Source organism: Orcinus orca, chromosome 5 (assembly GCF_937001465.1).
Source record: "Orcinus orca chromosome 5, mOrcOrc1.1, whole genome shotgun sequence".
Classification (NCBI taxonomy): Eukaryota; Metazoa; Chordata; class Mammalia; order Artiodactyla; family Delphinidae; genus Orcinus; species Orcinus orca.
This window is the reverse complement of record NC_064563.1, coordinates 55,155,032-55,168,630: the sequence shown is the minus strand read 5'-3', so window position 1 is coordinate 55,168,630 and position 13,599 is coordinate 55,155,032. Positions and strand designations below refer to the sequence as shown.

Here is a 13,599-nt window from a genome sequence, read left to right as displayed (position 1 = left end):
AAGGAATCCAAATCGGAAAAGAAGAAGTAAAGCTGTCACTGTTTGCAGATGACATGATACTATACATAGAGAATCCTAAAGATGCTACAAGAAAACTACTAGAGCTAATCAATGAATTTGGTAAAGCTGCAGGATACAAAATTAATGCACAGAAATCTCTTGCATTCCTATACACTAATGATGAAAAGTCTGAAAGTGAAATCAAGCAAACACTCCCATTTACCATTGCAACAAAAAGAATAAAATATCTAGGAATAAACATACCTAAGGAGACAAAAGACCTGTATGCAGAAAAGTATAAGACACTGATGAAAGAAATTAAAGATGATACAAATAGATGGAGAGATATACCATGTTTTTGGATTGGAAGAATCAACATTGTGAAAATGACTATACTACCCAAAGCAATCTACAGATTCAATGCAACCCCTATCAAACTACCACTGGCATTTTTCACAGAACTAGAACAAAACATTTCACAATTTGTATGGAAACACAAAAGACCCTGAATAGCCAAAGAAATCTTGAGAACGAAAAATGGAGCTGGAGGAATCAGGCTCCCTGACTTCAGACTATACTACAAAGCTACAGTAATCAAGAGAGCATGGTACTGGCACAAAAACAGAAATATAGATCAATGGAACAGGTTAGAAAGCCCAGAGATAAACCCACGCACATATGGTCACTTATCTTTGATAAAGGAGGCAGGAATGTACAGTGGAGAAAGGACAGCCTCTTCAATAAGTGGTGCTGGGAAAACTGGACAGGTACATGTAAAAGTATGAGATTAGATCACTCCCTAACACCATACACAAAAATAAGCTCAAAATAGATTAAAGACCTAAATGTAAGGCCAGAAAGTATCAAACTCTTAGAGGAAAACATAGGCAGAACACTCTATGACATAAATCACAGCAAGATCCTTTTTGACCCACCTCCTAGAGAAATGGAAATAAAAACAAAAATAAACAAATGGGACCTAATGAAACTTAAAAGCTTTTGCACAGCAAAGGAAACCATAAGCAAGACCAAAAGACAACCCTCAGAATGGGAGAAAATATTTGCAAATGTAGCAACTGACAAAGGATTAATTTCCAAAATTTACAAGCAGCTCATGCAGCTCAATAACAAAAAACAAACAACCCAATCCAAAAATGGGCAGAAGACCTAAATAGACATTTCTCCAAAGAAGATATACAGACTGCCAACAAACACATGAAAGAATGCTCAACATCATTAATCATTAGAGAAATGCAAATCAAAACTACAATGAGATATCATCTCACACCAGTCAGAATGGCCATCATCAAAAAATCTAGCAACAATAAATGCTGGAGAGGATGTGGAGAAAAGGGAACACTCTTGCACTGCTGGTGGGAATGTGAATTGGTACAGCCACTGTGGAGAACAGTATGGAGGTTCCTTAAAAAACTACAAATAGAACACCATATGACCCAGCAATCCGACTACTGGGCATATACCCTGAGAAAACCAAAAGTCAAAAAGAGTCATATACCAAAATGTTCATTGCAGCTCTATTTACAATAGCCCAGAGATGGAAACAACCTAAGTGCCCATCATTGGATGAATGGATAAAGAAGATGTGGCACATATATACAATGGAATATTACTCAGCCATAAAAAGAAACGAAATTGAGCTATTTGTAATGAGGTGGATAGACCTAGAGTCTGTCATACAGAGTGAAGTAAGTCAGAAAGAGAAAGACAAATACCGTATGCTAACACATATATATGGAATTCAAGAAAATTTAAAAAAATGTCATGAAGAACCTAGTGGTAAGACAGGAATAAAGACACAGACCTACTGGAGAACGGACTTGAGGATATGGGGAGGGGGAAGGGTGAGCTGTGACAACGCGAGAGAAAGGCATGGACGTATATACACTACCAAACGTAAGCTAGATAGCTAGTGGGAAGCAGCCGCATAGCACAGGGAGATCAGCTCGGTGCTTTGTGACCACCTGGATGGGTGGGATAGGGAGGGTGGGAGGGAGGGAGATGCAAGAGGGAAGAGATATGGGAACATATGTATATGTATATAGCTGATTCACTTTGTTATAAAGCAGAAACTAACACACCATTGTATAGCAATTATACCCCAATAAAGATGTTTAAAAAAAAAGAGAATGCTTTACAATTAATACTGTTTGAAAAGAAGTTTTAAGGTTCTTGAAAAAGGCTTGTGCTTGAAACGTTTTTTAAGTGGCAGAAAAGCCAAATCAATATATGCATGCATTCTAATACAGAGTAAAACTTTAGGTGAGGACTTAATACTGTAATAGACAGTCTCATAATTAGAACCAGATGCTCGCCCCACATCATGATAGCTCAACCAAAGAAAGCTAATTACAGAGTTAAAGTCAATGTTTCCAGCAACATATCAGAAGAAGACTTGGCCCTTACCATATGTCGCCTGTAAAAATGAGCTAGGGGAACAGAAGGACACTGTTCTATTATTGGTGATTTTTTTCACCTCAGTTACAAGCATCACTTCTAAATCCCCCCTATGGTGAAGTTTACTGATTCTCACCACTGCAAGTATAAATCACCCTGTTCCTGTGAAACTGCCTCTTTCACGCACGCAAGAAACATTTACTGAGTGCCTAGCTATGTGCCAGACCTGGGAAAATAAAAATGAATAACACAAGCCCACACATTAGTGGATCCTGCCTGATTAGTGCTGTAATTGAAGTATACACAGTGCTTCCTATATAAGCCCATAGCTCTGCTGTGGTGTATGCTCTGCACTGATGACCTCTCATTTTCTTTTGCTTTGCCTCTATGAATTCAAAGCCTGTTATCTCTGGACTATAATTATTTTAACCATTACTCTGCACACATAAGATAAATAGATTTCATTCCCTATCTCGTGTCCAGAACAACTGAATGAAGTACTCAAAACATCATGTTTAAGTTAATGTCTATTGAATAGGGAGAAGCAAAAAACTCAGTACAAATTGTCCCTGACTCAACGTTGGCTTTTCAAGTACCACTACCTGCCTTAATCATTTCTTGGTAAATGCAGGAAATACACGGTTACGAGAAGAATGCTAATTCCCCAGCTACTGAGCCCGCCCTGGTGTACTGTGTTTTCACCTACTTTCAACAAGAAACTCTTATTTATAGCTGTTTACAATGAAAAATATATTTTGAAGCATATATGTAATTGTGTATTAGTATTTGTATGTTCATGAGACAAAATATACAACATTAAACAAATAGCAAGATTCAAAAGAGCCAATCTGCCAGTGACATCTAATTTATGAATGTGTATAGATACTGAGTAAACAATGCTTTTTCCATGTAAATCAGCAATCAGTAGGCTTTGAGAAGCAGAACATTTTTTCCAAGAACAGGTTGGAAAAGCATGGTGGTGGAATAAAAAGGTTTATAAAATACAACAATGAACATGCAATGAATGTACTGCTGGCAAGTGAATATTGTTAAGTGTCAAGTGATATGTTGTAAAATTTGGTAACATTTCATCTTTAGCCATTTGTTACATTGCTATGCGACAGGACAATGCTACTGGTGTTAAAGATGACTAAATCTAGCAGGGAAAATCCTCTGCTCTTCATGTGCGCTGAGACTCTGAAACCAGTAATATATTTGTGGTAAGGTGAAACAACTGCACACATAAAATTACTGACTGTGAAGTGAAATATACTGTATAAAACGAGACTGTAAGGTGAAAGGAAACAAGAGTGGTTTTGCTCTTATTTCAGAGGAATGATGGAAACTGGTGAAATCATCCACGGATGTTAATCAATACTGGTGGTGCCTGTCTTGTTTAAAATAAGTTTTTGCAAAATGTGCTTAAAGCAATTCATTCTTTTATCTGGCACTTCGTATTAGCAAAGTACAGGAAGATTTACTAAAATTTTCTTTGATTCTTTTTACACATTTTTATTTACAAGTATTCTTTATTATTATACGAGGAATATTAACCAGCAAATTAACAAAAACTCTGAATCAAATTATTTTCTACTTGTTTTGTGTACCTGGAGCCTCAATAGTTGAATACAAAGAAGTGTTCGCAAATTATGTTAATGATTCGGAAGGCAGTGGCATTTATCTTCAACTTCTTGAGTTTGACATGAATGCATTCCTCTATTAACAGTGCTGGTAAGGAATGGGTCCTCAGCTTTTCTAATGGAGTAACAATGTTATATTCTGATTTCACACAATTATTAAGTTCCTGGGAACATTATGGAAAGCCACAGAGTCTCTGAATCCTTCACATCCAGTGACAAGATAATGTGTGGCTTTGGAAGAATTAGGATCAAAAAGGGTGTCAAGAATGATAAACCCAAATTCTCTATCTGGTTATATTCCAATCACATTCTTTCGTGTAAGGGTTTATCATGTGAACTGTATAGCCTTGCTACTCAAACCACGATCCATGGACCAGCAACATCAATGTCACCTGGGAGCTTGAACCTCGACCCCAGACCTACTGAATCAGAATCTGAATTTTTAACAGATACTCAGGTGATCCTATGCACAGTAAAGGGTGACAAGTAGTGACCCAGAGCTTCTGAATCACAGGCTGATAGGTCATTTTCCTTATCCTTCAATTATAACTTCCATAAAAAAGGCAAACAGACATGGGCTTTAGTAATTAGGTGGACACTACTTCCCTATAAAGAAAAACCACTGGCACTTCAGTTTTCAATACATATGAATATCAAATACAAATACAGAACTTAAAACCCTTCCCAAGATTATGCTTGTGGAACTGAAAATTTAAGAATACCACCACATACAAAATAAAATGTAAGCTAGAGCTACTCTACCCTAAAGAATTAGGTAATGGGTACAAGTGAGGCAGTGTCTACGACCAATTTTGAGAAAAATGTAGTTCACTGGCTACTAAATTATTCACCGCAAAGGCAGAGGCAAGGAGCCAGCCAGACCCTGATAGGCCACGCACGTGCCACGCACGCTGGTTCTTACCTGTTTGTACTCAGATTCTCTTCCAACCAATACCTGCAGAATGTAGTTGACAGGATCGCCTTTCATGGGTGGTACCGTCTCCCATAAAATTTCACATGAATTTCCTTCTAACTGTGTTACTCGAGGTGCTGAAATACAAATCCACACATCCAAGCTCAAAATTCAAAGTATCATATGAATAGCCCATATTTTAGTAATATTAGTGAGAACCCAGAGAGAGAGAGAGAATGCTTGTGCCCACCCTGAGAGGGGAGTTTATTTGCCCAGCCTCCTAGAAAACTAGCAGGGTACCCTTTACACAGAGAAGACATCCCATGCCTAGCAAGCCACTGGCGAAGAACCCTTTGCTCGCTGTCCTATTAATAACTATTTGGCCTGGGTTGCATTTTTGTTATTTTTTTGATGGCTAATGAGCACCTTCTATGATTAAGCCCTGTGTTAGGTGCTTTGGGGGATGCAAAAATAGGTACCATAAATACTGCTTTCGAGGAAATGAAGATCTAGTTGAGGGAAGGGGAGAGAAAGGTATGAAACAAGTACAAACAAACATAAATGTAAGGCAGATTAAAATGAGAGGTACAAATAAAATGTTGGGGAGTCCCAGGGGAAGGAAGTCACATCCGTGTGAGAGTCTAAGAAAGGTTTGAGGAGCAGGTGGCATTTGAGGTAAGCCTTTAAAAGTTACCTTACGTTTATATTTTTTAGTTTATTTTTTACCTACTGGACTCATTGTTCCAGATTAAAGTGAACTTATGTTAGTTTGCAGAAAAGCACTTACATGTTGCAGAATTTTTAAATATTTTCTTACAGCTTATACTGTATCTCTACAGCTTAATTCAATATCTGATATTTTTCCATTTTGTAACTAGCATGTGTAACTGCTCTTGCTGAATGCCCTTATTTTTAATTTCTAATTTTTAAATTTCTAATTACATGAATTCTTCAGAGGCAGTTGTTTCTACTTTCAATTCTGTACAATGCTGTTTCAGAAAAATAAAAGTTGTCTTAAAAAAAAAGTTTGTATTAGTTGGCCAAAACTACAATTTATGGAAAACTAAATAATCTCATCAGACTAAACAGTCCTCCAGCTAAGACAATTTCCTAAATCTAAGAATGAGAGGAGGAACACCTGATCGTGCGGCAGTGTGAGGACATTGTCCTCCTGAAGAAAGTGTACCACGACCTGCAAGAGCTATCAATTTGGTGTTGTATTTTCCACAGAATGAATCGCCCCCAATAATCACCTTCAGAGGCAAAGGTAGTGCTGGGAAGACCCCTGAAGTTATTTAGCTAATTGGTAAATGTGGCAGGCCTTCCTGTTACAAAAACAAACCTATCAGCCACAGCGTGCTCAGGAATCTCCTCTGTTAGAGCTGAAAGGCGAAGCTACACCAAAGGGCCAGGGCATTTACTGCCCAAGTGACCCAGCAAGTATACATCCATTTATACCAGTTATCTTCGTCACATGAAGAAGCCAAAGAGCTTCTGGACCACTGAGGGGCAGGGGAGCAGGGGGAAGGTATTTACCATAAAGTGCCCTGAAAGGAACTATGGGAAACCTTCACAGAATGCAACCAGACTGTGGTCAGACCCTGACCCAGGCCCCGGAGGCCCCGCACCCTCCTGTAACGCACTCCGTGCCCTGGTGTAGCTGATACAGCGCCTCTGTGCAGAAGCAGTAAGTCAAATGGCCTTTCTCCTGGGGCCAGACACAGACAGAACCTTCTTAACAAATGGTGCTCACTGCCTAGCCACCCAAATAATACAGCCAACCCTCACTTTACCCCATGTAAAACCTGGTTCAGGTGGGCTGCTTATCTGTCAGCCTCAGAGTCATTTCGGGCAGCAGCTGGATAAAGCAAAGACAGGCAGCAGGGACCCTCACGAGAATCACACTACCGGGGAGGTGAGGGCGCAGGCTCAGGAGTCCATGATGGGCTGGGACTGGGCCCAACGCTAGGTGGGAAGGGCTGAGCCAGCTTTTGCCCTGTTGCTGTCTGCCCGGCTTGGCCAGTCGGCTGTGCAGTGGCTGAAAATGGGAGATGAGGGCTCAGCGGACCCGGTGGAGGGAGAGCCTTGGGGGCGTGGCTTTCGCTCCCTCCCTGATCCCATGAAGGGGGCAGAGGGTAAACCAGTCATTCACAAACCTCAAGACAAATACTCCAGGAGGTGAGAACAGGCCACTGCTACAGCCTTCCAGTGAGGGCTGCGGGCTGGAGGAAAGGCTGTGGATGTTGCCTACACCGGCCTCTAATCTACTGATGCACCACAGTCATCCAAAGATGCAGGCGAAGCGCTGCAGAGAGACACTCAGACCTCTCGTGGTAACCTGCCATAAGCGCTACATCACCAGGAATTCACCCGCATTCCTAACCCAACATCTGCCACTCAGGTCGGCTTCTTTTCTTCGTCCATCTATCCCCCGTGGGGAAGAGGCTGTCTCACCATTAAATTATCTGTGATAATAATCTACACATACTTGAGAAAAGTCATTACCGGTAAGCCCTCTCCCTTAAGGCCTCTCATTTCCCCTAGAGAACCCATTTCTCAACCATCTCTTTTAGAAAGTTCTTTTGATTCTATCTTGCTGATATGAGAAATATTAGGAGAGCATATTCAAGGTCAGAATCGAGCCTCCTCCTCTTAAATCCCAACATTTCCTCACTCTCACAGAAGAGCATGACTGCATACACGGTCCACAAACCTTTGATGCTGGGGGGGACACTCTTGGTTGTGCTGAAGGTGTAGGTTTCCGAGAAAGGCCCTTCCCCAGCCTCGCTGGCTGCCTGGATTCTGAAGGAGTAGCATGTGAATTCAGTCAGCCTCTGGACCTTATAGGTGTGGCTGGGTCCTCTGTAGATTGAAATAAACCTAGAGAAAGGAGCAGAATCCATTAGCCACCTGAACTTTTATTAGTGACAAGAAATTATGATACAAATGTGGAACAGATTAGACCAACTGGGTAAATGCTTTTCATACCATCTGAATTAATCATCAGCCAGTTGCTATGTTACTGTTAAGTTTAATGTCTAATATATGCTTACATAAAAGAAAAACACAAATTTAAGAACATATAAAGCTTAGAATGAGATTCCTTTAATTATGTTATAGATTCTAGAGACATCAGTTGTTCATGCTTTTGTTTACTGATAAAGAACAGAAATTTCAAATTTTTCATAATGGCAATATCTATATAATCTGATATGTTACCTTACCTTCTACTATGTACTAGGCAATGAAGTTAATGTTAATTGGGCACCGGAGAAATACAGTGTCCTCTTTACCAGAATTTTCTAAATAACTGAGGTTTAGCTAGAAAATTCTTTACATTTTAACCTTTATCTTTCCAAGAGCTTTCAAAGCCCCTTTCTCAAACTAGTAAGATGACATTTACGATTATAGATCTTTGAGAAAATATGTAAAAAGAAGATATATTTTGCTCAGAATCATCCATTAGCTTAATCACAATAACAGAAAAACAGCACAGGGGGGCTGGACAGTTTAGACGGGCAGCTTCTGGATCCTTCTCCCTCCCATCAGGACTATTTTGTACTTCTCTGCTAAATAATATTTCCATGAGACACAGGCATAAGAGGCATGAGGATAAAAAAAACAGGCCTTACATTTTGAGTGTTTCCCCTCACGTCTTAGAAATTAATATTTTCACAGTGAAACAGGATTACTTAGAACTGCAATATAATGTTACCGTTTGTCCTTTTACAGTTAACTGTAATATTTTGGAAATAATGTAACTTCCCATAAGTTATCCAGGATCTTTAGTAGAGTCAGAATCTGAATCTGCTGGCCTGGGGACACTTTGAGAACTTCTATATGAGTTAATCCAACCACACCGCCTTGTCCCTACACAGGCCAACTGTTTGTCCCAGTTTCTCGGCATCTGAGGACAATCCGCTGTCTTCAAATGCTGCTCGAAGTCAGGCAGTGATAGAATCACACACAATTCAAAATGTCTCTTAGGCTGATTTGGCCTAAGGGTAAGCAGAATTTATGCACTCATTTAGCAAACATTTTTTGAACATCTGCTGTGTGCTAGACTCTGTGTATTCAGAGATGAATTAGACCTAATCCTGTGGGTTAGCTGGTCCTGTGTGCGGGCAGGGTTTTCTGAAGGAGAGCAGCAGCTTTTCCACATGCTAGCGAACATCCCCTCCAGATGGATGGACGGATACGGAGATTAAACAGCTTTTTTACAAAACCTGTCAGTCGATACTTATCTTAAAGTATCCATGCATTAATCAGCCTTTGCAGTTGAGTTCCTGAGCCCCAGTCATTTCACCCATTTAATGTTCCTCTGCTTTGCTGTGTAAGGAAGCACCTTTTACTGAAGAATGAACATTTTTAATTTCAGGAAAAGACAGAGTCCAGGCTGAAACCCAAATACCATGGTAACCTACTTAGCACTCCTGACACATTACCGCCTTAATGAAGATACCCCTTGCTAATGCTAGAGGCTACTTATTAACTCAGCCTCACCCAGGCTAGAATCTCTAACCAGAGTAATTGCCCTCACTTATACCACAAAATGGAAGTCATGGTATAAGAAGTAAAAGTGTTACATCTTCATTACAAACTTGCAGTAAAGCCGGGTGTTTAGAGGAGTTTGGAGAGGACTACTAGCAATAGTACTGCTTCCTCGCCCGTGCCCTGCTCTGAGAAGAGTATTTCCTTCTGAAATAAGTTCAGTATATCTATGTAGGCAGCAGCACTCACATTCACAAAGAAATTTACTGAAGCAGATTCAGTACTCTAATTTTGTAGTATAATCTAAACTGAGCAAATAGCATATTTTCAAATATTTCAATTTTCAAGTTCATCAAAACCTGCTGTTTTTGGAATAGCTATTTTGTTCCTTTTTCTTGTTTTCCTCTTGTACCACAGCATTTTATTAATCGTTTAAAATTGCATTCCTATTTAGAAAAAGCACTGTGGAACAGGTGATTGAAAAACTTTACAATGAAAAACTTTACAATGTTGCCATTAGTGCATTTGTTTGCCTCCAGGGACAGTGCAATAAAGCTAGTGACAGAGCCCACCCCAGGTTTAAATGGGTTAATACAAGACAAGTGCTTAGAATAGTCTTGACATGTAATAATCACTCAGTAAGTGTTAGTTATAATCATTTCATAATGCTGAGAAGACAGCTAACACTGCTATTTTCTTTCCTCCGGGGTGGAGGGTCAGCCGTGTGGGGAGAGGCTGCCCTGCACACACTGGCTGTTTACCCTCTCCCACCGGACCTGTCAGTGAAGTGCAGGCAAGAGCACCTCCCTCGCAAGACTGCTGGGATTCAATGTGAAAACTCACGTAAAAGCCCCAGTTCGTACACAGAGTAGCCCTCAAATAAGTATCTGTTGATCCTAAGCTTCTTTCTGTACATGCTGACAGTAACTTCTCCTTCAAACAATAAACACCAACCAAAACGAAATAAAAGCACACAAGCCAACACAAAAAATATAATCCCTCTTTCACCCCAATTCTGTAATTATTTTCCATCACTCCAAGAGGCAGGGGAAGAAAGAACCTTCTTTCTTCAGAGCCAGTGATTTAGAGCCAGTTGCATGATGGCCTCTCTGGGAGGCTCCATAGGTTAACACCCTGTGGCTAGAACCACTCGGGGAGGGAATAAAAATATTCCTCAAATATTTGTTTTAAAAAGGCCAACTTAATTTTAAAATTCATTAATAAGTAAGCCAGACGCCTTTGGTGATAGAATTAAACATGCTACATGTCCCAAGACACAATGATTGAAGACTCCACATTTTAAAACAACCAAGGACTCAGAGCTTGGAGCAAGGCTTTGCCATGAAGAGAACAGTGGCCATCCAGCCGTCCCGACGGCTATTCCTCCCCCTTACGTCATTCCCTTGGCTGCTCAATCCCACGGGGGTGGCCCAGGTGACAAGGGACGCACTATGTGGGGAGTCTGCGCTCCCCTGGGCCACCCCTTGGTCTATGCTGCCTGGTAAACACTGGGCCACCCTTCACTTCTCCCCCTGCCTCCTCCACACTGTTGGTGTCAAGGGGTGGGGCACGGGGACTTGGACCCAGGAAGACTGGCCATGAATCTCAGCTCTGCCCGTAAGGCTGCCAAATCGCTCGCACCTGCTAATCGTTTCTCCATCTGCAAAACAGGGACAGTATCCACCTCATAGATCGTTTTGATGAGCCAAATGCAGAAATGTGAGGAAAAAGCTTAGCACTGAGCCCGACACGTAGTAGAGTTCAATACAGGGTACCCAATGGCTCCAGACCCTGCACCATGAGCGCCACCAACCATCCTGATCAGGCTAAGGTGCTCTGAGGATCACTGTGGCTCTCAACTCCCACCACGCAGGCCTTTGTCCAGGTTGCTGGGGCCACAACCAGTTCACGCTGCAGCAGGAAGAGGTCCATCTGAACTTGTCCTGCCACATCTGTTATGGCCTGTGCTAGATATATAGCTCTCCCCCAAATAAATTAATCTAATCTGGTGACCAAGGAGTACACATGAAATGCTCACTGTTATTTTTATTACATGAATGCTCCTATGCTATAGAAACATAATGAAATTATATCAATATATAGGTATGGTTCCTAGAATGTAGTTCATGCTCAATAAAGCCACTGAGTAATTTTAGTATCAGTTCAGGCTGAGGCATGTGTAGCCACAGCGATCCTCTGTGGTATCACAGCCCCTTATAGGTCTCCCTGGAGCCCTGGGCCCACACTGGCAGTGCCTCTGAGAGGTCTTGTACTCCATCCTCAACCCCTGCTGCCCATAGCCACATACATCTGGAGGCATCAGCCCCATGACCTAGGGCTCTTGTGAAGGCCAAGTAAGAGGACAGGTGTGGAAACACCTTGGGGCTCCGCTGTGGAGCTGCCCCACTGGTGCAGGGGCTGAAGGTCCAGCGGGTAATAACAATCACTGCAGACAGCAGACTTGAGTTTGAGTTCAGCTTCAACAGCCTGGTGGTCTTCACCTCTATAGCCAAGTAAGCTGTTTCCTCCTGTGTAACATGGGCACGATAACAGTGCTGACCCCCTCAGAGAGTTGTGAGAATTAAATGGGATAATGCAGAGAGAACCCATTACAAAATGCCTAGCACTTGTGAGTGCTAGATAAATATTAGTGGTTACTGTTTATAATAACAAAGCACCAAGGTTCATGAATGATTTACCTAGTTTCTCAGCACTGGAAAAACCTGAGGATGTCCCCGGACGGCATCCCTCTCACTTACATTCCCTTAGACTTTCCGGAGCTGGAGGGAAAGCTGTGCATGTGAATACCATCTACCCTGTCCTGGAAAACCCAGGCAGAGAACCACTGTGGAAAACAGATGAAGATGGAGCAGCAGGTCCTATAGAAATGCTGGCCACTTATGGAAATCTGGGCATTTTTACTTAGGGAGAGGAAAAACGGAGAGAAATGCTCTCATGCACTAAAACAAATGTTTACTTGGAAGGGGAAGCATAAACAAGGCGGAACGTTCAGTGGGTCACTGAAAGTTTACAGTCTAAATGAATTCTTTATGGCTCTGCCCCCAACTGGCTCCAGCTTTGACTATGTCTTCTTGAAACTAAACATTTTGAAGGTAACAAAAACACGTGGGCTTTTAATCTGGTAATTTGGCAGTGTTTTAAAAAATATTTTACATATCTATGAATACAAAATGAATATGCTTATTCGGCTTGCCTGTCAGAGTACTCCATGGTGGGTACAAAGAGGTACAAAGACCTTGACCACAATGCAGAGTCTGTTACCTTCATGATGCACAAGTCGATAACTCTCCAGGCTGTTTCTGGACACTTGGGATAATAACGGTCTTATTCACCTGGCAGGAATTTTTCTGAGATCCAAATGAAAGGACCAAGTAAATTCTATGATTTGTTATATAAATATACACTAGGAAGGCAAAACAACAGATTTTTGACATTTTCAAGAAATTCTTTCAACCTCAGTATTTTAGGCTTTAATATTGTGAAAGATAACTTTTTTGCACTGAAGGAAGAAATTCAGACATGTTACATCTTTAAATGCTTTTTAAAATCATTTTAGGGGAAAATGATGATATACAAAGTATTAATTTAAAAATGTTTCCGTAAAACAGTTTTGTTTCAAAAGAAACGTCCAAGAATTCTCTGGATGGAGTATAATAAATTCACAGTAGAAAATAAGAGAGAATGCTGAGGCTTGTATGTTTATTTCCTCGTTGCTGTCCACCCACTGCAGGCTAACAGAAGCCCATTAATATTTACTCTTCAAAGTGATCTAACCTGCTGACCTAAAAGGGCCTATGGTCCACAAACGGCTGCAAATGGCACATTTCAAAACACCACAAATTAACACTCTTAGTAAGCTCAATGTGGCTATATTCCTTAGCAATGACATGTCATTGCCTTTATTTTTTCTTAATTTCCCTGGGCTCCATGGATTGTGTGTGTGTGAATTTCCTACATTACTGAAGTGACGTTTGGGAATGGAGGATGTTCAAAACAGGAATGAATAGTATGTACCCTCCCTCCACAAAGAACACTGAGTCCCGCCATGTCTATGCAGAAGCAGATGGCAGCAGATGGCATCACGTGAGGACACCTGAGGCAAAGAAGATGCTTTTCCAA

At 41.1% G+C, this 13,599-nt stretch overlaps 1 protein-coding gene across 6 annotated transcripts in view; it reads right to left on the bottom strand.

Annotated features, from left to right (window-relative positions):
• Positions 1-13,599, bottom strand: part of FNDC3B (fibronectin type III domain containing 3B) — a 361,128-nt gene that overhangs the window by 14,895 nt on the left and 332,634 nt on the right. For all 6 annotated transcript variants that reach the window (XM_033429514.2, XM_033429520.2, XM_033429521.2 and 3 more), the window contains 2 exons: positions 7,682-7,848; positions 4,978-5,105 (listed from right to left, as the gene is read on the bottom strand). In XM_033429514.2, the coding sequence (XP_033285405.1) occupies positions 4,978-5,105; positions 7,682-7,848 (295 nt within the window). The remainder of the gene's footprint in view (positions 1-4,977; positions 5,106-7,681; positions 7,849-13,599) is intronic.